General features: G+C 25.4%; 2 protein-coding genes across 2 annotated transcripts; one reads left to right on the forward strand and one right to left on the reverse strand.

Annotated features, from left to right (window-relative positions):
* Positions 1-141: 141 nt before the first annotated feature.
* On the forward strand, positions 142-2,250 carry EAE98_001603 (uncharacterized protein; the record flags this gene model as incomplete). Its single annotated transcript, XM_038949222.1, has 1 exon — positions 142-2,250. One exon carries the CDS (start codon positions 142-144, stop codon positions 2,248-2,250), a length of 2,109 nt encoding a protein of 702 aa, XP_038814207.1.
* A 1,108-nt stretch (positions 2,251-3,358) lies between these two features.
* Positions 3,359-4,532, reverse strand: EAE98_001604 (uncharacterized protein; the record flags this gene model as incomplete). The annotated part of the gene is made up of 4 exons (XM_038949223.1): positions 3,359-3,829; positions 3,948-4,189; positions 4,314-4,441; positions 4,495-4,532. 4 exons carry the CDS (start codon positions 4,530-4,532, stop codon positions 3,359-3,361), a joined length of 879 nt encoding a protein of 292 aa, XP_038814208.1.
* Between the last annotated feature and the right edge of the window lie 21,678 nt (positions 4,533-26,210).

The raw sequence follows: 26,210 nt of genomic DNA on the forward strand, positions 1-26,210 counted from the left end.
ACGTTTCTGATCAACCCCACATAATGCAATATATTGACACTTGTCACATGCTAGGTAACTAATAAGTCTAGATGACCGCCATGTCAAAGCTTGTTGTATCAAACTCCAGAGTAACCTACAATTACTGTCCGAGCCTAGAAGATGGCGACCACCAATAAACAACATAACGTCTACTCTCTTCCGTATCACGGTTCGGAGCATAGCGCGAACGACGCAGACTTTGAGTTTGCAAAGATTAAAAATTTCTCGACTGCTTTTGGGGGTCCGGCTACCAACTTCAAGCCAGAAGAATGGCTTTCTATGGAAGAAATCCGCACATGGGCGTCTGATAAGACGATGAACACACCCAAGGGCGACGATCATAGCGGACTCTATAAGACTATCGTAAACCCATACGAGATCCGTGTGCTTGAAATTAAGCCGGGGCGCGATAGTGAAAAGCTGCGCGGTTCTTTGCATCATTGCTCAGTCGAGTTTGAGTATGAGACCGTTGTGGACCAGTTTGAAGTTCACAGGACGGCATTCACAACGCATGCGCTTTCTGTGGAGAATATAACAACCCCAATCTGGTATACAGCACTAAGTTATACCTGGGGCTCATCGAGTATGGATGGAAGTATTGAATGTGGCGGACACGATAAAGCGATCACAACTTCCCTCGAGATGGCACTGCAAAACATGCGGAAGGAAGATCATCCCATAGTCATGTGGATTGACCAGATTTGTATAAATCAAGATGATAATAAAGAAAAGGAAATGCAGATTCCGCTGATGGCAAGAATTTATAAGCATGCATTCAATACTGTGATCTGGCTAGGGCGGTGCGAGCCTGCTTCCAACTCTGCAATACAGCTCCTCAAAGATATCAATGTCAAATTACTGTTTATTCAATTGAAAATTGATCCCGAAAATCTCGAGAGAATGCAATTACCAAAATCGGACTCGAAGACCTGGCATGCTCTCTGGAAATTTCTTTCGCACCCATGGTTTACGCGGCTTTGGATTATTCAAGAAGTCATGCTCTCTAACAACCCATGGATCATGTGTGGCGACGAGCTACTTAGGTGGGACGAATTCTCAAGAGCTGTAAACCACCTGTCGAAGTGTGGAATACTTCAATGGCTAGAGCTGAAATTTGCTAACGTTAAGGACTCCGGTGAACTAAGTGATATCAGCCAAACTGTACTAGGGCTGACTAGTCAGCGCGAACAATATCGTAGCGCTGATTATGGGACACATATCTTTGATAATCTTGTGAGCACTCGAGGTGGTCAATGTTTTGACCCACGAGATAAGATTTATGGGCTTCTTGGGGTATGCAGTGATGCAGAAAGGTTTCAAGTCAGGTACGCGGATTTTACAGAAAACGAACTCTACCACGACGTGGCAATTCACGCTTTGACCAAAGACATACAAATTTTAACTCCAAGCATCTTTTTTAAATCCATAGATCATGAGTCTCTTGATCTTCCATCATGGGTACCTGACTGGAGAAAACGCCGACAAACGAATGAACTTGGGACTTATAATGCCAGCGGATCATTCAAGTTCAAATTGAATAAAGTGTATGTTAAAATCAACGATGAATCTAGGAATGAGCTTCGAATACACGGGACCTCATTTGACTCTCTTGCTAAAACCAGCATAACGATCAAACATCCCGATGTCAGTTATCTCGATCCACACACCAACAACAATATGCTCTTGGAACTCTGGACTTTCGTCTCAAAATCGAAACGTTATCCGACTTCTCATACAGTCTTTCATGCATTTTGGCAAACCCTCGTAGGAAGTAAAACAGAATCCGGAAAACTCCCATGCCCAGATTCCTTCGCTGAAATTATAAGTCTCCTCCTCGATGCATCTACCGGTCAGACTCCATCGCTGGAGGGCCAAACGTATTCACCGCGACAGCAAAAGCCCCTCGGAAAAGGCAGGCTTGAATTAGCTAATCTCGCGCGAAGACTACCAGGGCAAATATTTCAGGAGTTGCGCGAGGCCATGAAATTCGTGCTCAAGAATCGTAGATGGGGGATCACGAGAAAGGGGTATTTTGGCTTATTCCCTCGATATGCGGAAGAAGGTGATGTAGTATATGTGATGGAGGGTTGTGATGTCCCGTATTTGCTAAGAGAGGTTGATGAGAAGAATAGGTTTAGGTTGGTGGGTGAATGCTATGTTTTTGGGATAATGGATGGGGAGGCTGTTGGGGGAGAGGGATTCGCTTTTGAGGAAATTGTTTTGGTTTAGAACAGAGCTTGTGATGGTTTTGAGGATGATTTGAACTGATGACTGTTTATTCAAACATCGTTTGTCATCCGCAGGTTACTCGACATCCTGGTCAGCTTTACTTAGCAAGATATGATAAGCTTGGATTCCTTGTAGATCGAGAATGAGGCGTGACTCATAGCGAGATGATTAGATTCTTCCTTGTTCCTACATACATAAAGAAGTAAATACTGCTAGGTATTGTTAATATTAAGCTGTATTCCCGTCGAATATTACTTGCTACTCTCTTTACATCGGTACAATTAAAACCCATTTCGTCACCATCAAATAATTTGTTCGAAACATCCCAAGTTATATAATAGTCACGATAAAGACACTCTAGTGATACTTCTTTTGTCACTTCTCATATATAATTGGGCATCTTTCTCAGGAAAAAGTCAACTTCAAGATTGAATATGTTTTTTCCTCTCAATGAGCATTTTACCTCATTACTCTCAAATGTGTTGTTTAGATACTGTTAATCAATTCAGTTGATAAGTAAAAAGTCCTTTTGTCTATTACAGGTTTGATGGTTCTGATCATTGAAATTATGAGAAGCTAGCTAGTAATGTATCAATGTATGGAGTGAAGAAGCGCTAGCGCTTCGTTAGGTTACATACACAGTACCCTCTTATGATCACATGATCGATATCCCGACAAATACTATCCGTCTCTTTATAGATGAGTAACATCTTTGGCATTGGCAGTTCGATTTCATTCTTGACTTTGGTTTGATCTCGAATCCAATCTACTTCAAGAGTGTTGACAGGATATATTGAAATGGTTGTGTAAAACTTGGGATCATAATACCTTCGTTCTTTCAGCGTGCATTCTCACTAGAGCTTCCAAAGTCAAAGATCAATCAGAAGCCTGGTACTGTGATTTGAATTCTCGTAATAATATATATAGTATCTTTACTGTATGAAAATTATGATGCATACGTGGAGACGTAGTGGTGATTTAATAAATCAAGTAGTATGAAACAAACAAATTTCCCAAAACACAGCATCGTTTACGAAAAGAAAGCGCACGCTATTCATTCCTTGATTGTTTCACTCTCGAGACCACTCCTGTCTGACTTGATACTCTTCTAGCCGCCATTAACATACTGTACACCTGCAAGATCGCAAGGTCCAGAATAGGTATAAGCAAAAAAGGTTTGGTCTGCAAGTCGTTCCTCTTCTTCGACGCCGGATGGACAGTAAGACGGTGGATTCGGAATGGGTGATACAGTAGGTGTAACGCTAAGAGAATAGCTACAGAACGCCACTTGGTCTGGTTCGCTACCTTCGAATGTGAAAGCGACACATTCTTCAATGTCCCAGCAGATCCTACAACAATTGCGTAGATTGTAATCTCCGGTGTAGATCTCATTGTATGCTGGTCCACCAAAAAGGAAGGAGTATGGACCAGGAGTTGTCATTTGATCGCAGTAGGCTACCGGTGGTGTTGGAGTTTCTGTCACAATCACGGTAGTAGTTGTGGTCGCAGTTGTGGTGGTAGAGATCGTTTTGGTCAGCGTTTGAACTTCAGTAATAGTATTGATAGCTGTTGTCGTTACCTAGCAGGGATAAAGTCAGTAATTGCTAACCAGAAAGTCTATCATCTTGCGCGTGGAAAAGTTTGAACAGTCGTAGAGATAGGTGAAAAAGAAGATTCTGAGAAAATCAAAAGCTTACTGTGACAAAAGTGACTGTTTGAACTTGAGAAGTGACAGCAGGTGGCGTGGAAGTCGCAGTACTAGTTTGTTGTACAGTGGATGTTACGGTAGTGCTGGGAGTTGGCAATGACAAACAACTGCAAGCCGATGATATCTTAGAAGCTGCGAATATACTCAAATATGGAGGAATTGGTGGCGGATTTCTAGCGTCAAGTTGTGCATCGTTGATCAGTGGTTCTGGTGATCTTTTCACGGTAGTTCCTGTTGTGGTTGATGTTATAGTGATCGTATTAGTTGTCGTGAGTGTTTAAGTAGTATCCACTGTAGAGGTTGCAGTCGCCAAAGTGGTGATGAGCTGTGAAAACAGATATCAGCAGGGAAATACGCAATTGTGAAAGTAGAAAAATCGATTTCCTAGAGCATGTGACATGTCCCGATGCACTGATTTGAAACCACTGCTCTAACAATCTCTGAATGAATGAAGGGCTACTGACAGAAGTCAAAGTTTGAGTTCTATGAAGACCAATTAGCAAGATTTATGTGAGTGGAATATCAGGTGGACTCACTGTGTACCAGTCACCGCGGTGGTTGTCTCAGCGGCCATAATGCGTAAGATATAGTAGGACAAACGAAGAACAAAAGTTTTAATTAGTCTCATTAACTAGCCAGTAGAACCCTGATTAACTAGCCAGTCGGAATTCTACTGGCTATCAAGTAATGACATTTGGTTTGCGCCGGTCAAAATCATCGGCCACTTTCAAGGCATACTTGACTACTAGCCGCTATTTGCTAATATAATTAGCGAAGTCGTCTAGTTAATATCTAGCTTTCTTCAAGCCTTTGAATAGAAATAGATCAAATAAGAAAATAAATTACATGCAAAAAATCTCCACAGTTATACATATTTATGACATAAATCGAAGCGTTAAATTTGATATAGTCACGTGGTAAAGATTGTAGAACTTTAGAGATTGAATCGTTTTCATTGACACGGCAGAATTCCGAGGAGGAAATGACATATTCCAGGGAAGTTTATATCCTCAACCAATCCAACCTAATTAGCTTGCATAGTCTATGTGCCTGGGAGCTTCCACTCTTGACCCTTAATCCCATCTTGTTTTCCATTCTCATGCAAAAGCGAAACCGGCTTATTTATGCTACAGTGTGGAAGCGGAGAATCAGGAAACGAAATATTACTAGCTATGCCATAGTATAGATCTCAGAAGCGCGACAAGAGGTCGATAAGTATAATCCGGGGAAGAGTGTAGTCCTGTTACGAGCACAGACTCTTAGAGATCAGTACTCTGGAAGCTTTAGGGGGAGCATGAAGCAAGAACGCTTAATCAAGCCGGAATCAGCCGTACCACAGCACTGGAATAAACTCTACTACAACATCGGAACTCGGCGTACCACGGCATCGGGACTACGAGTATCATAGCATGAGAATAAATGCAATATACTATAACCCCACGGACCGAGTATCAGGAGACGGGAGCTAGAAAGTAATGGGAAACAACAACCATAAATGCATTGGACAAACTGTAGCACGTCAATTGACAAGTTATATTTTTAAAAAACAGGAAAGCTATACACCTGGTATACCTTGTAATATACAGGGAAGATAGTTTTAATTTGATTGCGATAATTTCGCGCCACAGAAAGCTATGCATTGAAGCAGAAAAGCAGAACCTCGGAGCAAACAGTCGTCTGCGATGACAAAGTCCCTGGTCAGACCAGAGCAATAGTGTTCTCGATTCAGAGTTGAGCTAAAATCGACAATTCATGCACAACCTAACTCTAAGATAGAGACAGGCGTGCTCTTTGAAGTTTAAAAACGGACGGTCAGAATACAGATCCGGTTCCAGGGTAATTATACAGTAATGAGATTCTCAATCAAATTTTCTGAGTTATACTCTTTCGTCCTGAAGTGCCAAACATCAAGACAAAAACGTTAAGTACTCGACCACCATAATGTTCAGAATTTTACGCGGTTGTTATCAGACCAGTTCGAGATCTGTTCATTGAAGCCTACTAAGTCTTTTTGACGCAAGTAATCTCTCAACCAAAGTTCTCGGGGCCGCATATAAGAGTGACTAACTACTTAATGAATTGCATCATGTTAGAGTCGTAAAGGAATACATTTGTCAGATCCACGGCACCCGGCCGTAAGATCAAGCGACACCGAATAAAGATTGATTTAGTTTGCCCATCCCTCAAGAGCAACATCTGCTTCTCACCGATACGTGATCGCCATATTACATGAGTAACATGTACAGTGTTGCATGCTTTCTTTGATAGCATCTTGATGTGGTTAAAGATGTCCATTACACGGAGTCGGTGCGGTATCTTTCTCGATGATGTATTCGAACGCGACTGTCTAGCGTCGCCAAGGCTCGATATACCCGATTTCATAACATGTGTCCAAAATGTGACTTTTTTTGATCTAATCAACTTTTTGCTAAATCTAATACGAAAACAATTCAATTGCTTTTAATTCAATCAATATAATTCTAGATTAAAAAAACTTTATATTATAATATAGATTTTATGTCACGGTCAATCCGTGTAAGGGTTGACGAGGGCACATGAATAGCCCCTACAGGGCTACTTCGGGCCGATACCAATCCGTGCACAATTATAAATTATAGAATTTTTATAATTTAGAAGAATTAATAAAAAGTCTTTGTATTATATTATATCTAATTAATTTATTATTATTATTTATTTTAATAATTCTTTTTATTCTATATATAAAGCAATCTATTAATTATTTCTTAATCAAATAATTATTAATATTATTATAATTTTAATAAAAAAAACACTTATCCTAAAAGAAAAGCGGAATATCTATAATGTGATTCAAGATCAATCCAGTAAAACTATTAATCAATTTCTGTAGAGTATTAATAATAATACTCATTTAATCCAATTATATTCTTCTAATAATAACAAGAATATATTATTAATCCAATAATTTAGAGAAATAAAAGAAGAAATAGTAGTTATAAAAGAGGCTTATAGGGTAACTATAGATTACATCTTATATATAATCATTTTAATTAAGTATAACCAACTTATAATTATATTAAATGTAATTTATCAAAATATTAATCTTAATCAGAGAAAACTATCAAAATTGTAGAGATTGAAATAACATGAAGGAAAGAATATTAAGAAAGTTAAAAACTTTTTTTTTTAAATAGAAATCATATTTTAAAACAATAGTGTGAGCGAAACTTGGTACTGGTCACGTGACCTCTTTCTGTAGCTAGTATTTATAGATCTTTTTTGTGTAATTTAGAGAAAAATAATCAATTCCTATTTACCTTTTTATACATTTCGTAATATACTATATAGAACCTACTTTTTTTTTTCTTTATCGGAGATATTATATCTCAATGATTTATTTATAATATTTATAAAAAATTATTTTATAATTCTACCACCTTTTATTCTTTTATATTGATAATCTATATAAAGAGAAGAATATTAAAAGATTAGGAAGCTGTATGCAAATCTGAATTTTTGAATTGCTTCAAAAAATAGAAAGTTATTGGTTTGGAAAAATCAATAGAAAATGGGAAAACGAGAAGTTATTTAGTATTGCGAAAAAGTTGAATAATACTGATTCGATAATGGATGGAGAGAGGGATATATCTCTTTTTCAAAAATCGAATTGTAATCTTATATGAATCTGAAATAGAATATAATTATTTATAAATAAATTATATTTTATTATTATAAAAAGATTACAAAAATAATTTATGAAAATCTTTTTAGCAATATTTATGGAAATCTGGATAAATAATTAATTTCGAAAAAAAAAGTTTTTTTTTACAAAATAGATTTAAAAAAGATTAGATAATATTTATTTCTTGTATTTCAATATAGGAAGTTTTGAGTTTTCTGAAAAATCTTTATATTTTCTAATATTATTTATATTTAAGTAAAATTTGATTATTTCAAAAAATTTTAAATTATTTATGGTGAGGTTGGAGGAGGGTTATTATCAAATCTAAATAAAAAATTGCTTATAAAAAAAGATCTATTCGGCTTAATCTTAAAATATCTAGAAATATTTTTGAGAGAAACTTATGATTAAAACTTTCTATAATAAAATATCAACCCATAATTTTATCTTTTTCTTTTTTTATAAGATTTAAAAAAATAAAAGTTTCGGAGAATATAATTTTATTAAATTTTAATAAAATTATTAAAAAAGAAAATGAGAGGATTTATATTTATATTATACAAAAAAATACTATTTATTCAATTACTCAATTATTTTTTATACTATATTAATATAGTTATATATAGAATAATAATTAATTAATAATATATCTACTCCTGATTTTAAAACTAAGTTTCAGAAAAATAAATTATTTATTATAAACTCTAAATCCTTGATTTTCTTGTTTATTGTTAATACTCCTGGTATTGATAATTAAGAAAAGGATTTATTAGAACTAATTATAACTTCAGTTGATTATAAGATAAATAATAACAAAAAACCCGAAAAAGATTTTGATCTAAAATAAATAAAAGGAAATCTTAGTGCTAAACAATTTGCTATTTACTTAAATTACTTTTCCAAGGTTTTTATATTTTCAGTTTTTCTATCTGAGATAATTAGAATATTATAATTTAAAGATTTTAATATTATTAAATAGTATAAGGGGATAGAATACCTTCTTTAGAATTATTGAATATAAGCTAAAGACTTCTGAATATATATATCTTTTCAAATAGATTACTTATTTTGAGAGAAAATCAAAGCTATAAAAAAATAATAAATAAAAAAATGGAATTGAAAAAAGTATTTCAAATCTGTTTTTCTTAAAGAATATTTTAATAACAATTTTATTTAGAAAATATATTTTGTAATTATTTACAAAAATTTATTAAAAAATATAAAAAGAAAGGAGGGATAAGAGTTAATAACTTTAGTTATTATATTTAATAATTTAATCAGATTATATAATAATTTATTAAGGACAAAACCTTAATAAAAAGCAAAATCATTAAACTTTTCCTCAAAAGTATATTATTTAAAGTTTCTTAAAGATATATTATTATAATTAAATATAATATAAAATGGTCTAGTATAATAAATTGGGATAAAATATATTATTAAATAATATAGTATATAGAATCTGAATCTCAATATGCTTTTTTTAATAATAATAATAGTAAGGATTCTGATTTCAATAAAATATTGGAATCTATTACTCCAATCAAGAAAATATAGGAAAAAAAAAAGTATTTTAGTAATTTAAAGAATAAATAAACTTAAAAAAATAATTGAATTTTTAAATAATTTTGCTTTTTTTATAAAAAAACAAATCATAATAGAATTTAAAATTAAAAAAAAATTAAAATAAGAAAAATTCTTTTTAATTCTAATATTACAAAAATACCTTAGATTACAATTCGAGAATTAATTCAAATTTCTTTTCCTACTACTATTAATATTATTATTAATTTTGAAATAATGGAAGCTGTGTACTCAGTTTATAAAAAAGTATACTATATTTATAATAATGAATAGTCTAGAGATAAGAATTATTTTCTTAAAAAAGATTATTTAATTTTTCAAGAATATATTGAAAAGGGATTTATATATTATAATAATATAAATTAATTAAATTAAGAATCTAAAAATAAATTAGATAACCTTGTTTTAGTTTTATATAACTTCAGGATTGGTTAAAGTCTAATCAAGAAAATTAGGTTTCAAGTTTTTTAGAATAATTGGATTAAGTTTAAGAAAGATAAGGAGATTATATAATTTATAAATATAAAGAATAAATCAATTAATATTTTAATAAATAATAAGATGTATATAATTCAAGAGTATATTAATACTACTGAAAATATATAAAAAAAACAAAACAGATTATTATATAATAATTCAAATAGAATAACAAAAGTATATTCAAATATCTTTTTAAAATCTTCTATTTTATTTATAAATAAAATTCTTAAATTCAATTATCAACAATCTATTATCGATATAATATCATAGGATATTATATAAGAAAATCCTATAAATACTCAACCTTATAACGTAGAAGATTTTATTATAAAGGTTATAATCAAAAAAATATTAAATAAAACTAAAAAACTAAAATAAAGAATAATTTTTTATGTGATGAATAATAGTTATAGTATAATAAAAGCTATTAATTAAGAAATACTTTTAATCGAGATTCTAATTACTATAGATTTTATTATCAAGAAATACCCTAATATATAAAAGAGATAAATTATAAAAATAGATGATTTAATAAAACCTTCAATATTTAATAACTTTATAATAAAAATAATCAATAAACTTCCTACTTCTTTTAAACTAATAAAATATATTAGAGTTTTAAATATGATTTATCTAAAAGCTATTTATAATATAGTAAATATATCTTTTCAAGATAATAGAAAAAATCTCTTTTATATCAGAATATCTTTTAATAATTATAGATCTATTAAGGCAATTTTAAATTCTAGATTAATAATTAATTTGATTAATATAAATCTAATAATGAAATTCAATTTTCTAATAAGTCTGATATAAATAATAATTATTAATATTAATTTTATAGAAACAAATATTAAAGGACTTTACAAGAATATACGAATATTTCTTAGAGGTATATCAAATATTATTAATCTATTTATAATAGAAAATGTATATAATAATTTACTTTTAAGAATATTATAGATTATTATAAAAGAAGTTATTTTCATTTATAAGAATGGGTTCTAATATATTATAATTATAAATAATAATAGAAAAAACCAAGCAAATATATAGTATATTAACCAAAAGATTATAATTTCTTTTTGTATAATAAGAAATTAGAATTTAATATTCCAAAAGAATGGGGTATTAGAATAAATATAAATTTCTTATCAAAATATAATTTTATTAAAATTTAATAAAATTATATCAGATTATATATTAATACTCTATATAAGAATAAAGCAATTAAGGTACTTTCTTTAAGTTAATCTGGAAATCTAACAAATAAAAAATCAGGAGGAAAAAGCAATTAACTGGAAAGATATAGAAAACAGAATTCTTATCTATATTCATTAAGGAAATGAAAAAATTACTTTATTTCTTAATTCAATAAAGAATTAAAAGATTATAGATTAATTATTAAAAAACAAAAGGAGATTGATTTTAAAGAAATACTTTTTATTTAAGAATAAGACCTATTGTTTATATACTTACTAAACCAAGAAGGAGCTCTTGCTTTTAATTAGATTTATATAGGATATATATAAAAGAAAATAGCTTCTTTATAAAAAATCCGAATTATTCTTTATAAAATATAATAAATATCTGATTTTCTAGTTTTAAAAGCTTTAATTAAAATTATTTCAAAAATACTTTATAAAAAAATAAATTAAAGAGTTTTTGAATATACAAATAGTCTTTATAGAAATCTATAATTTTTAATAAAGAAAAAGACTCTTGGTGTTTATTAATTTATAAATATAATAATAGAATTTAATAAATACTTAATTAAAGATATAAACTTATTTTTAAATACTGATATTTTTACGGAAAACTTTATGGAATGTTATATTGTATCTTTAATTGACTTTTTCTTAGATTATAATTAGATTCTATTAACTATAGAAAATTGTAATATAATTATATTTTAAATATCTCTTGGATTGTTATATTATATTATGTTATTTCAAAATACTACAAATTCCATTATTCAATTTTGCAGAATTATTATAAAGATTTTGAATAATCTAGTATCCAAAACAGTAATATCATTTCTAAATAATATAGGAATAAAAAGATCTAAGACTAACTTCGATAATAAAAAAGTAATTTCTGAAATATAAAAATTTATTCTTGAATATATTCAAGAAATCAATAAAACTCTAGAGTATATAAAAAAAACTAAATATTTAATTAAAGCAAAATCTAAATAGTATTATAATAATATAGAAATCGTTAAATATATAATTAATTCTAAAAGCTGGATTTTATAATAATCAAAGATTACCTGGATTATAAATTGATTTAAACCTAAAGATACTACTAAACTACAAATATTTCTAGAAGTATATATATATTATTATATATAAATCGAGAAATTTGCTTAGAAAGTAAAACTGTTATATTATTTATTAAAAAAAGATTGGGAATTTGTTTAAACAAAAAAGCAAGTACAAATTATAAAATTACTGAAAACTGAATTAATCAAATCTTCTGCTCTAATATCATTAAATTATAAAAATGTCTTGATTATTAAAATAATTATCTTAAGTATAAATACTAATCTTAATAATTAGAATATAACTTTAGATTAAAAACTTAATGATAAATGCATTATAACAAGATTTGAAAATGATTTATAAAATAACATCGAAAAGAATTATAATACTATAAAAAGAAAGTATAGAAAGATATTTAAGGCTCTTCGAAAATGTAAATACGATTTGTATAGAGTTCATTTCATTCTCGAAACTAATACTAAAATCCTTGTTGCTCAATTGAATAGGACTGTAACAGACCTCCCAGAAGTATTAATAACAAAATAAATTGTATAGATTAGGCTCTTTGACTTTGAAGTTTAATATATAAAAAGAACAATCTATATTATAGTGAATAGACTTTCTTATAAATCAAATACATTATTTAAACTTTAATAAAAAAAAGCTTAAAACAATAATATTGATAAATAGATTATCAATAAATTCAATAATATTCAAAATATTCTTATCCCTTATAACTTTACTAAAAACCAGTAAAATTATATATTGGAATTATTCTATAATAAAGATAATCAAGAAATAGCCAAATATTTAATGATGTTATAAAGATCTGAAGGAATAATAAAAGAGATCTTTAAAAACTTCAAGAAAAGAGCTTTTGGTTTTTATATTTAAAATAATTGTTTTTTTAAGATTAATACTAAATAATTATTTCCAAGGAAAATGATTAATAATCAGAAAGAACAAAATACGTTTATCGAAAATCTATACAAGATATATAAGTATAAAAATATGAAAAGTATTTTTAATAAGATATTCTATTTATATTACTAAATAAAAATATATAAAACTATCAAGAAATTTGTCAATTCCTATCCAAATTATTAATTTCAATAATCAAATCTTTAAAAGAAATTCTTATATCCTATATGGGTAAATACATATTAATAAAAATATAGTTTAGATATTATATATATATTCCCTAACAACAATTACAAATATCTTATATTACTAAGAAATAATTTGTTAGGATAAATAGAAGATAAAACACTTTGGAATACTACCTTACAAACTATAACTGCTTTTATTTAAAATATTATTTATTAATATTCCATTTTTAATAAGATTTCAATGAATAAAGAACTAAAGAATAAAGTCTATGTAATATATTTCCTGAAAAAGTATAGTATTCAACAAATATAAATTTCTGTATATAACTCTAAAGCAAATAATCAAATCGAAAAAAATCATTAACCTATTATTGATGAATTATTTAAAGTAATAAATAAAAAAGAAGATTAGTTAAAGTATTTTGATGTAATATTGTTTACTGATAGGGTTATAATACACTGACCAACTAATCTCACCCCATTCTATATAATCTATAGCCACTACTCAGTATTATTTATTAAAATAAGATTCTGTACCTGGAGAATTCTTGATTGGGAATCTGTAATAATTCAAATAGAATTATTAGTATTATACCTTTAACAACTAGAAACATAGGATATTGACATAAAAAAAACTATACTTCAGAAAAAGTGTTATTATTTGAATAGGAAAATATACTTTAATAAAGATAATAATACAATAAATAAAAATATTAAGATAAGGGATATTGTATTTTAATACAATTTATAATCAAAAATTGATATGTCGCGTAAAAGGAAGCTTACATACTAATAGCTTGGATTATATCGAATAATAACTATTAATCCAAATAAAAATGTTTATATCTTGAAAGAAATAGATAGTATTTTAATTAATAAAACTTATACAGATTTCCATTTTAAGAAATTTTTTAGAAGAAAAAGGAAATATCTATTTATTTCTAAAAAAAGAAATAAAAAAGAAAATGATTAATTGAAATATAAGGATCTATTAGAAGTCTTATTAGAATCACACTAATCAGATTATATAGATTAACACTTTAATAATATAGAAATAATAATAGATTATATATAAATAAATAAAACTTCTTAAATTATAATAACTATCTTAAAAGGATTCAATTATATATTCATAGAAATTCCAGTTATCAGTTTATTAATAAAAACAGTATTTTTTCTTATACAATAAAAAGAATAAATATTTATCAAAAATTTAAATAAAAAAGAATATTTGTTTTTATTTTTATTAAAAATTTCAAAATCTTTTTTTTTTCCAAATTTCTTCTTCGATTATATTCTTTATTTCTTTTTATAAAAAAATAAGAAAAGCTGGATAAAGATATTTTTTATAAAGAAATAAATACCTTACCTTTCTTTCAAGTTCGATTATCTATATTCGCTTTATTTTTCCTATATTATATTAATTCTTTTTTTTTAATAATTTCCTTTTCTTTTTATTATAATCCTTTATTTTATTTGAAAGAAAATATTTATTATTTACTCTAAAGCAATTTCTTTTTTTAATTATTTTAAGAGTCTTTATAATTTTACTATTTTTTGGTAAAGTTATCTTTTATACAGAAATTCTTTATAATAATAAATTAACCTTAAAAAGACAATATTCTAAAGCAATCCGAAAATCTGAATTTAGTTATTTAATATTTGAATATTCAATTACAATACATATAATATAATATAGTAATAATAATTGATAATATTTAATTAATTAATATATTAAATGTTTTTAAGGCTATTCAAAGATTTTCTAAGGAACTCTAATATAAAAAGTTTATGGAATTCAATATCTGGGTAGAAGTATAAAAGGCAAAAGTTAATATTCTAATGGAAATGGCTATAGTATTTATTCTAAAAGATAATCTATATATCAAAGCATATATAATAACAAAGCAGATGAAGATTAATAATCAGAATATCCTCATACAAGTAAAAAAAACCTGTAAATTGAGATAAAAGGCTATTAGTAAGATCAGCTTATATTAAAATATTTCTCAAAAAGGCATTATATTTACTATAATCCTTATTATAATTTACAGAACCAAATTCCAGAATAAACTTGCTAAGCTAATCCGGATAACTATGCCTAAAATAGTACTAGAATTGGTTAATAAAGAACTTATATATAGACTAATAATAAAACTAAAAGCAGATATTTGAATTAATAGATATTTAATGCTTTTAAAGTTTAAGAATGCCTTTAGAATTCTTGATTAGAATCTTTTTGATACTGCCTTTTAATGAAATAATAAGTAATAATATAATCTCAACCTTCGATATAACATGATTGGTATACTGGGAAAGGCTAATATAGACTACTCCAAGAATATCCCGTTTGCTGGAAATTCGGTTATTGAATTCCTAAATATTCTAGTTCCTTTATTCTTTGAAGATATTATTGCTAATCTAGAAAGATGGAAGAGACTTAGTATATTAATTATTAATAAGAATATTAAGTTTTTTTAGAAATATTTAATAAATAAAATTATATTTTAATAAGGTAATCTTTTGGAGAAGGAAGGTAATAATTTGGAGAATAAGAAAGATAAGGAGGAGATAGATATTATTTAATCCAAAGCCTATAAATATAGTCTGGAGATATTAAAGTTCTAGAATTGGTTTTATATATTTAAAGAAAAGTATATTATAAAGCAAATCGATTAATAAATAATAATAATATTAATTAATTAAATACCTTTTAATCTTTGTAGATATTATATTTATCAATTTGTTGATATTTTTGGTTTCAAGATAGTTTGTATTAATAAAAAGGTATTACTTAAATGTCTTTAGTATATATATAAGAATTGTAATTAAATTGATAATATTTATATTTACAAATTGTATTTTTATTGGTTTAAAAAAAGCTTTATGATTAGTAAAAAGTGGAGAAATAAGCTTTTTGGTATTCTTAAATTCAAATCTATTAAATAAAATACTGCTATATTAATATTAATACAGGCTTCTTTGAATAGATTAACTAATATTTATAAGATAGATGCTTATATTCTAATAAATTGATATTTTTATCTTTATAAAGAGATTTTTGTACTGTTAATTCATGAATTTATAAAGATATATTATTATTATAATTATTATAAAAAGATAAGTTTTGGCTTTATTTATTATTATTATTATTCCCTCTAATAATAAGCCTTCTGATAAGATTTAAAAATCTAGTAAAGTATTATATTATAGTATATAGATCGAAAATTCTATTTGATCTCTATTTCTTTTCTTATAGTTATTATATAATTTAGAGAAGCTTTTAATTATATCTTTATATACAGCAATATAAAAAAACTATATATAAAAAATAATATAATATATATTAATAATCTTATTATATATATTATTTATTCAGCTAATATTAATATTAATAAGTCTATATACAAAGTTTTTTATAATAAAATAGAAATAGAAGTTGAATAAGATATAATATAATATAATCTTGCTAAAAAAACTTTTAGGAAGTTTAATGAATTTTTTGAAAAGGAGTATTTTTAAAATATAATTTTAAAAAAGAAGTATATAAACTATATTAAACTAATCAAATCTAAGTAATTCAATAAAATAAATATCATGCCTTGAAATCTTATTACTAATAATAATCCGGTAAGCTTCAATCAGAATACAAATAGTCAAGAAAATAAGCCACTTGTTGTATTCATTATTCTATATATAATAGCAAAATTAAACCCTAACAATAATATAAATCTGATTCTTAGAAATAAAATAAAATATAAAGATATCATAAAGACCTACTATAATCTGAAATCTATCTTTGATAAATACATTACTAATAATAGATAATACAAAATTCCCGAATTCTTGATTGAATATTACTTAGCTTTATAAAACCCTATTAAACAAACTTTCGTTAATAAATTCTCTTAAAATAATATAATTATTCTTAACAAAACAATAAATCTTCTCACTATAAGCAACCAAGATTTCGAAAAATAATATAAAAAATACAAAATAATTCCCGGATTTTTTTTTATATAAGCATTTAATAATACTAAGCTTATTAAAAGAAACTATAAAAACAAGTCTTACTTTAAATCCATTAATAATACCCCGAAAGATGAGTATAAATATATATACATTGAATCAAATAATAAAAAAGAAATTAGATCTATTTTGTTTAATAATAACAAAAACTTTGATTCTAATAAAAACCCTAAAAAGGATTTAAATAATATCCTGAATGAGAATTCAAATTCAGACTCAGATTAAGGCAAAACCAAGTTTTTAGATATTTCAAGATACAAAAGGTCTAGATATAACAAAATTCTAAAGATAAATAAAAGATTAGGATTTGGAATATAAAAAAGGACTTATAAATGATACAAAATCGATAAGAGTATTGAAACTTCAAGTTAATGGAGCAATTAGATTTGGTAATAGGTTTTGGAAATAGATTTGAGCTATTAAACTATTGATTTATTATAATTTTGCCAAAATTTAATAAAGTTATATCAAGTGATATTAAAAGCAGATAAACAAATCGCTGAATCTAGAAGTATTAATGTTTGTATCTTTCCTTATATCGTTTTTTTTATTTCTCTTTTTTTTAAAATATACTTTTTTTTCCTTTTGACTTAATCAGAATAATCAACCTTTCTATATAAAAAGGAATATAAGTGAAACTTGGTACTAATTATATAATCTCTTTTTATAACTAGTATTTATAGGTTTTTTTTATATAGTTTAAAGAAAAGTAATCAATTCCTATCCATCTTCTTATACGTTTTATAATATATTATATAATATCTACTTCTTCTTTTCTTTATCGAAAGCATTACATCTCAGTGACTTATCTGTAGTATTTACAAAGGACTACTTTATAACCCTACCATCTTCTATTCTTTTACAATAGTGAATATTATTTTCTTATTAATATTAAGAAAATAGAATATATTATTTAATATTTTGAATAATAGCTTTTAGCGATTTGGTATTGATATATAAGTAAGTCAAGTTATAAAAAAATAAATTAAATTTTTTTTAGAAAATATATATATAATATTATTATAAACAAAGAGATTAAATAATTATAAGTAATTCAAAAGATTGTGTATATAAGGTAAAAAGAAGGAGAAATTGTAAATATATTTGTAATCTATTTAAAAAGCCTTAAGAAGAATATTAAGCAAAAGATAAAGAGTATTCAGATTGAGAGATTCTTAACAAATTTATTATTCAATATAATTAGGAAAATATTGGAATCCTTATAATAATCTAAATTATATAATGAGTTTATAAAATAAGTCTGTAAACTAAAAAGTATAAAGAAATTATTTTGGGAAAGAGATATAAGAGATTTATATCAATTCTATAAATATAATCAATTACTCTTTTGATATCAAAATCTATCTAAACATTTCTATCTAGAAAACAATTCAATTTTAATTATTAAAACAGAAATCCAAGAATCTAATTAACTTTTTTAAGAAAAATCCTTTAAGATATCAAAATATTTTGCTAATGTATTATATATAGAGTATATATAGACTACTATATATTATAAATATTAATAGAAAGGATATATCGCTTTAAACTATCGGAACAATTTTGCATATAAATATTATAAAAGAAAACATAAAGAAAACAAATACTAAAATAATCTTTTTGAAATTACCTATATAAAAAATACCTAGATTTAATAATTATAATAAATATTTCATTAATATTAGATTTATATAAAAAAGAATAAATAATCTTTATAATTATAACAATCTTTAATAATAATAATAAGCCGATAGCATTCTAATACCTTATTGATTTAAAAGCATAAGTCAATATTATATAATAAAGCAAATATATTGAATAGAACTGAACCTCTACTAAAAAAAGTATTCTCTTTATATTAACAAATAATATTATAATTATATCATACAGGGACTATGAATTCCCTATTGAAATAAAAATAAAAAAGGGGAAAAGAAAACTTATATTTATAATTTCATATCAGTAATACTAAATCTATTATGAATAGATATTATTTTAGATCTTCTATAATTATAAATAATCAATTCTGATATTAATTAAAAATCGATATTATTTTGATATTGCTTTCTTTTGAATAATCTTGAGATTATTTCTATAAAAGAATTTTATTAGAAAATGAAAAAGAATAAAGCAGTTTTTGCAATTTTTCTAAACAAAATAATTTTACAATCAAAAATAAAAGGAAATTATCTAATACTTATATTAACCTTATATAAAATATTAAAAGAATTTCAGAAATACAAAAAGATTTTCTCAAAAAACGAAAGTAGCTTTTTGTCTGAATATTATTTGATAAAGTATTATATTAACCTCAAACCTAATTCGATCTCCTTTTAGGATTCAATTTATTTTTTATCAAAAAAAGAATTAGTAATATTATAAAAATATTTAAATAAATATTAAAAAAAAGGGTAAATAAAAAGATCTATCAGTTTAACAGGAATACTTATTATATTTATTTCAAAAAAGGAGAGAGATTATCAATTATATATCAATTATTGAGAATTTAATTAAATTATTAGAAAGGATTGAATCTCCCTATCTTTTATCAGTGAATCCTTAGACCAACTTTAATAAAATATTATATTCATCAAGCTAGATTTACAAAATATTTATTATCAAATTTATATAAAAGTAAGGAATAAATAAAAAACTGTATTTCGTATATAATATAGCTAGTATAAATATAGAATAATACTTTTCAGTCTCATTAATACTTTTATAATATTTCAGATATATATTAATTAAGTTTTATTCGGTTTAATAAATAATATCTATATAGTGTATTTTGATAATATTCTGATTTATTCAAGAAATAGAGTTATGTATATGATAAATATTCGAAAGGTTTTTATATGATTTATTGAATATAAGCTTTATATAAAACTAAAGAAATGTGTTTTTTATATCAACAAGATAGAATTCCTGGAATATGTTGTTTTGTTTGTAGATGTTATTATAAAACCAGGCTGTATTTAGATTATAATAAAATAACTAATATTTAATAGTTTTAGAGATATATAGATGTTTTTTGGTTTTATAAACTTTTATTAATAATTTATTAGGGTTTATTTAATGATGGTTTATAGTATAATTGTATTATTGAAGGGAATAAAGAAAGGAGAGATGGTGATTGAATTCAAGTGGATTAATGAAATATAAAAGGTATTCAAAATATTAAAGAAAGCTTTTATATTAATATTTATTTTCTAGTATTTCAATTTCTTATTTTGTATAATAATCAAAACCAATATTTCAATCTTTGCTTTGAATTGTGTATTGTTATAGCTTTTTTTAAAAAAATTAAAGAGATATCGATTTAACAGTAGTATTTTATTATATTTTATTCAAAAAAACTAAATTTAATAAAATAATAATATTTTATTTATAATTAAGAATTACTAGTAATATATATTGTTTTTGTATAGTAGTATTATTATATAATAGGGAGTCAATATATTGTTGTGATTAAATTAGATTATAATAGTTTTTAGTATTTTATAATAAAGAAAAGCTTGAATAGCCGGTAAGTAAGGTGGGTAGAGGTTTTAGTTGTATATGATTTCGAGATAGTATATAGGGTTGGAAAATTGAATCCTACAAATAGGTTATTATATTACCCTGATTATATTATCGATATGAATAATATAAATGATATATTTCCAATTCTTTAGAATAAATTGAAGAATAGATTAATAATTATAAATCTATTTCAAAATTTCTTTATCAAAAAGATGGAGTTCCTGTATAATATTATAAGCCTCTTATAAAAGGAAGAGTATAACTTATTGTTTCGTAAATTTAAGTATTTATTAATTAAAATTGATTGTAAATAATTGATATTATATTGAATAGCTTATATTTTAGTAGAAAACGAAATAGTATTCGAATTAGTATTAGAAATAATAAAAAATGCTTTATTGTGTTTTCAAATGAATAATAATTTTATAAAGAATAAAGAATATCTAAATTAAAGATTGTGTTTCACTAGAATCGCTTTATCTTGACAGGTAGGTACCAATAGGCTTTTTAAATACAATGGGAATGCCTATATACTACTAAACTTTGCTTTGAGAGTAGAGATTTTGGAAACTTATTATAATAACCCTACAAATGGATATTGGGGTGTTTTTAAAACTTTAGAAATCTTGAGATCTAAATACTTCTAGCTTTTAATAAAAAAGGATATAAAAACACATATTAAAATATATATAGTATATTAGCAGACTACTATCAAAAGATATAAACCCTATAGCAAGTTATAATTTTTCCCTATTCTCTATAGATTTTGGAAAAAGATAATTATAAATTTTATTATAAATCTATTTCTATCGAAATTAAGTAAGTATATATATAATATAGTTTTAGTAGTTATTAATAGGTTTACAAAATTTACTTGATATATATCTATTAATAAAACAATTACTTTATTGAAACTTGTTTAAACGCTAATGTAGAGTATATTTAAAGATTTCGGGATACTAAAAGGTATTATCTTAAATAAAGAACTATAGTTTGTAAATAAATTCTGGAATAGTTTCCTTTTTTATTTGCAAATATAATGTAAGTTGTTTATTGTGTTTTATTTTCAAATTGATAAGCAAACAAAGTAACAAAACCAAAATCTGATTTATTATATTAATTATTATTTTAATTACTGATAGGATGATTGGTTTTTATTATTATTATTTGTAGAGTTTATTTATAATACTATATAGTATAATATAATAAATACAAGCCTATTCCAAATAATATACAGATTCCTATCAATATTCTACTATATCGGCAAAAACATTAATACTACAGAAAGGGTATTAGTAGTATATAAGCGAATTATTTCTTTTAATGAAGAAAGGGAGAAATTGAAAGAACTGTAGTAAGTAGTTATAAACTGAAAATCAAAGGATATAGATAGTACGGTAATCTAGCGATATAATATCGGAAACAAAATAATACTAAGTATTTGAAATATTAAGCAATTTTGATTCAAAAAGAAGTTTTCGGATAGATTTATAGGCCTCTTTCAAGTAATAGATATAAAAATTAGTAGTTAAGTATATGAACTCAAACTATTATTTATCTATAAGATTTACAATATCTTTTATATTTCCCTATTAGAATTATAGTATAAATAATAGAGTATTACTGATCTATCATTATTAGAGAAAATAGATAATCACTTGGAATATAAAGTAGAAAAGATTATAGTATATAAAAAAAAAGACAAAAGTATTCAATATTTAATTCAATAAAAAGACTATTAACTAGTAGAAGATATGTAGAAAGCCCCCTACAATCTCGATAATGTGAAAGAAGTATTGGAAGAATATAATAAAAGAAGAAAATTACTAATATACAGCTTAAAAGAAAAAAGGAAAAAAGCTACAGGACAATAGGGTTCCGCTATATACCCATAAACGAACTACTAGCAATATGAAGTTGTTTGTAATGTTTCTTTATTTATTTCTTTCTATTTTGATAAGAATAAAAGTGTAACCCTTTACTCGCTGATATACTGTATACTATTATTAAGTATATTAATTTATCCTAATATTTCTGAAATACTTTAGACTTCAATTTATAAGTATCAAGATCGATATTATCTGAGTTTTTATTGATATTTGATTAATGAGATTATTATTATTCTTTCTATAAAGTCTTGTTTCTAATAAAAATATATTTTTAATTAATATAAGAATACTATTATAAAGATATTATTATATTAATATATTGAAAGAATTCTATAACAAGAATTAATCCTTTTATTTTATATATCAAAAAGATTCGATATAAAAAAGAGAACCCTAAAAATAGTATTATTTATATTATTATTATTTCATTTATTCTTATTTGTTGAAAATATATTCATTTTATTTTTATCTATATTTTTCTTTTTTTTTCTTTTTACAAAAACTTTGCTAAATATTCAAGCTTCTATCAATTGATTATTGATAACCTATAGATATTTACAAAATCGAATACTTTTAAGAGAATTCATAATAGTATTAAACTTTCTAATATAAACAAAACAATTTATATAAGAAGCCTTAGTTTTTAGCGAAATATCAGTATTCCGATATCGAGAATCAAAGGGAAAACCAATAGCAATTAATATTATCTTTTGTTTCAAAGCTATATAGAAAGCTTTATAAGCTTGAATAACTAAAATTCTAGTAATAGATCGATAAATAAAAGCTATCAAATCTCCAGTAACATACTTCTTCGCTTAAGGAATAGTAATACTAATATCACTTTTAGAAATATAGGGAATATCAAAACATTGAGGGGTATCAATAATCTAATAGAGAAAAGGGTTATTCTTTTTATTATTATTAAAATTAGAAAAGGATTTATTGGGATATTTAAAGCAATCCTTTTTAAATATAAAAAAACGAATATAGGAATAAGAACAAAACAATAATTGAATATCAATACAAAAGGATCTACAGTTCTCCAAACCAGCTAGTATATTCATAGCACCTAAAACCTTATCTCCTAAAAAAACAGGAAATAGAGTAAGAATATTAATAATACAAAAATAAACAATCAGAATCATAAAGTCACTCTTATCATCCAAATCTATTATAGCTACCAATCTTATAACAAAGCTCGAAACAATAGCATTCAATATAAACAAATTATTCTAAAATCCAAGAAATTAGCTAAACATTATTATAAAGAAACAAAAAATAATTAATAATAATTTGATAAGAATTTACAAAATACTTTATAAAATCACTTATTCGATTCAACTTCTTTATAATAAACAAAAATAATATTTTAAATAATTCTGATTTTTTAATATTACTTTGTTTATTCTTTTTTTATAAAAAGGCCTTTACACTTTTAATATAATACTTATTTCGATATATTATTATAATCTTAATATTCTCTTTCTCTTAATTATCAGCAAAAATAACCTACCAAAAAGCTTAGATTTGATATAACAAATTAATATCAGAAATATATCGAGAAAGTATTGACTAACAAACCTTTTTTTAAATATAATAATAGTTATATTTAATATAAGAATTCTTATTATAATAATAGAAATCTTTTTAAATAGAAAATACAATATACTTGAAATAATAAGAATATATAGAGATAATCAACCTAACAGGATCTACTACAAACCGAACCACAATTACCTAAAAACCAATAAATTGAAAAGTAGTTATAATAAAACAAAAACAAATAAAAGGATAATAAAAAATGATTTACTAAAAAAGAAAAGAACTTGGAAAATTAGAAGGAACTTATAGGATTTCTAATGATTTATTAACAAAAGTAATGAATATATTGAAATGTTGTTTATTGATTGTTTATAGTTTTATAACATTTTTGTTTTTTTTTGAAATACAGTTCAAATATAATCACTCAGTGCCCTATTCTTTTGTATTACACCAATCAAGTTTAGGAAATAAATATATATATCTCAAAATACAATATACAATATAAAAAACTTTATTACAATCAATCTGTATAAAGATTAGTAAGGATATATGAGTAGTCTTTACAAGGCTACTTCGGGCCAATACCAATCTGCATATAATTATAAATTATAGAATTTTCATAATTTAGAAGAATTAATGAAAAGTCTTTATGCTACATTACACCTAGTTGATTCATTACTATTATCTACTCTAACATTTTAATTGATAAAATTTATAAATAAAATTTAAATAGAATTAATTAAAAGCTTATTGAATTGAAAATGATTGAATGAATTTCAATTTTCGAAAATTCAAAAATTTAAAAACTATTTCAAAAATCATAATTTTATTCAATTATTTTTAATTCAATAAATTTTTGATTAATTTTATTTAAATTTTATTTGTAGATTTTATTAATTGAGATTTATATTATAATATAGAATTTTTTGAATTTGGAGTTATATTAATTGAATTGTATTTTCCAATTTTCTAATTTCAATTAAATGATATTGAAAAAGATGCTTTTTCTTTTGGATATATGTTATGAAATCGGGTGTAAGAGTAAAAGCGGAGTTTTCCATGTTATAGCATTTTGGCGGAAGCTTCCAATAATATAATTCTACTTTTCAATACTCAAAGCATGAGAAATTGTGTTGGACGCATGTTGCTAGTGAAGATAGCCTGCCTTCTTATTTTATATCACCAGATTCAAATAAGTCAACTAGTTGATTTCTTGTATCTTGTACATAGTAATATCTTAGTCGTTGACAATTAGGTGCTTGGGTGTTGAAAAAGTGGGGTTACGCGCCAATGCAAAATTACTCGGTGCTTGCTGTTGAAATGTACCACTAAGCTCACCAAATGGGTTTTCTGCTATAAAAACGCATTACCTATCGACTCCCATGGAGATTTGATTTTAAATTGCCTATAAAGATCATGCAGGCCATCCTGACAAGTGTTGGGAAGTTGACGGACGTGGTGTTGTCTTCCAACGTGATGGCTAGCAACTATATTTTATGAGTGGAATAGCACTGAAGTCTCCTCCACACCCTTTGAACTGTAGGTCGTATTGATCACGCCTAATGTATTGATCAAATTAAAGAATATGAGCAGGAGCCTCTGAGATGCGAGCCCTTGTTGTTCTCATCTGTTGTGGACATTCATTCAAATCATTTTCATTTTCATAGCACGGCTACACCGCCTCAGAACTCTCCATCGATATCAATCACGGTATGTGGTAGTTCCATCTCCATGTGACAAAATGGATTGGAGTACAGAAAGAGAGCAGATTCAATGTCTGACCAAGTGACACACTTCAGACTTTATTCGCTCACAGTTGGAACAAGTCATGTTCAACGTGTTGTGTGCGTCATGTATTCATTGGATTCTGCAGAGAGACACTATAAATTTTTAAATTCATGGATTCATAAAACAACACAATCCTCCAGCCAATGATATTTCTGCCCTGATTGCTCAATGAAAGTCTAATCAAGCCGAAATTTACCACCCGCCAAATAACAAACACTACCATCCCATATCTTTGAGTTTCTCAAATACAAATATAAAAAAAGCGCGAAAATTCATTCCAAAAACCTCTCGGGTCTCGTGCCAGCATACCAAACAAATGACTGTTCCTGAATTCTCTAATTCATTTCGAATTCTCAAAAGGTATCCCCAACATACCGCAAACAC

The sequence above is a fragment of the Botrytis deweyae genome (assembly GCF_014898535.1).
Source record: "Botrytis deweyae strain B1 chromosome Unknown BDEW_003, whole genome shotgun sequence".
NCBI lineage: Eukaryota > Fungi > Ascomycota > Leotiomycetes > Helotiales > Sclerotiniaceae > Botrytis > Botrytis deweyae.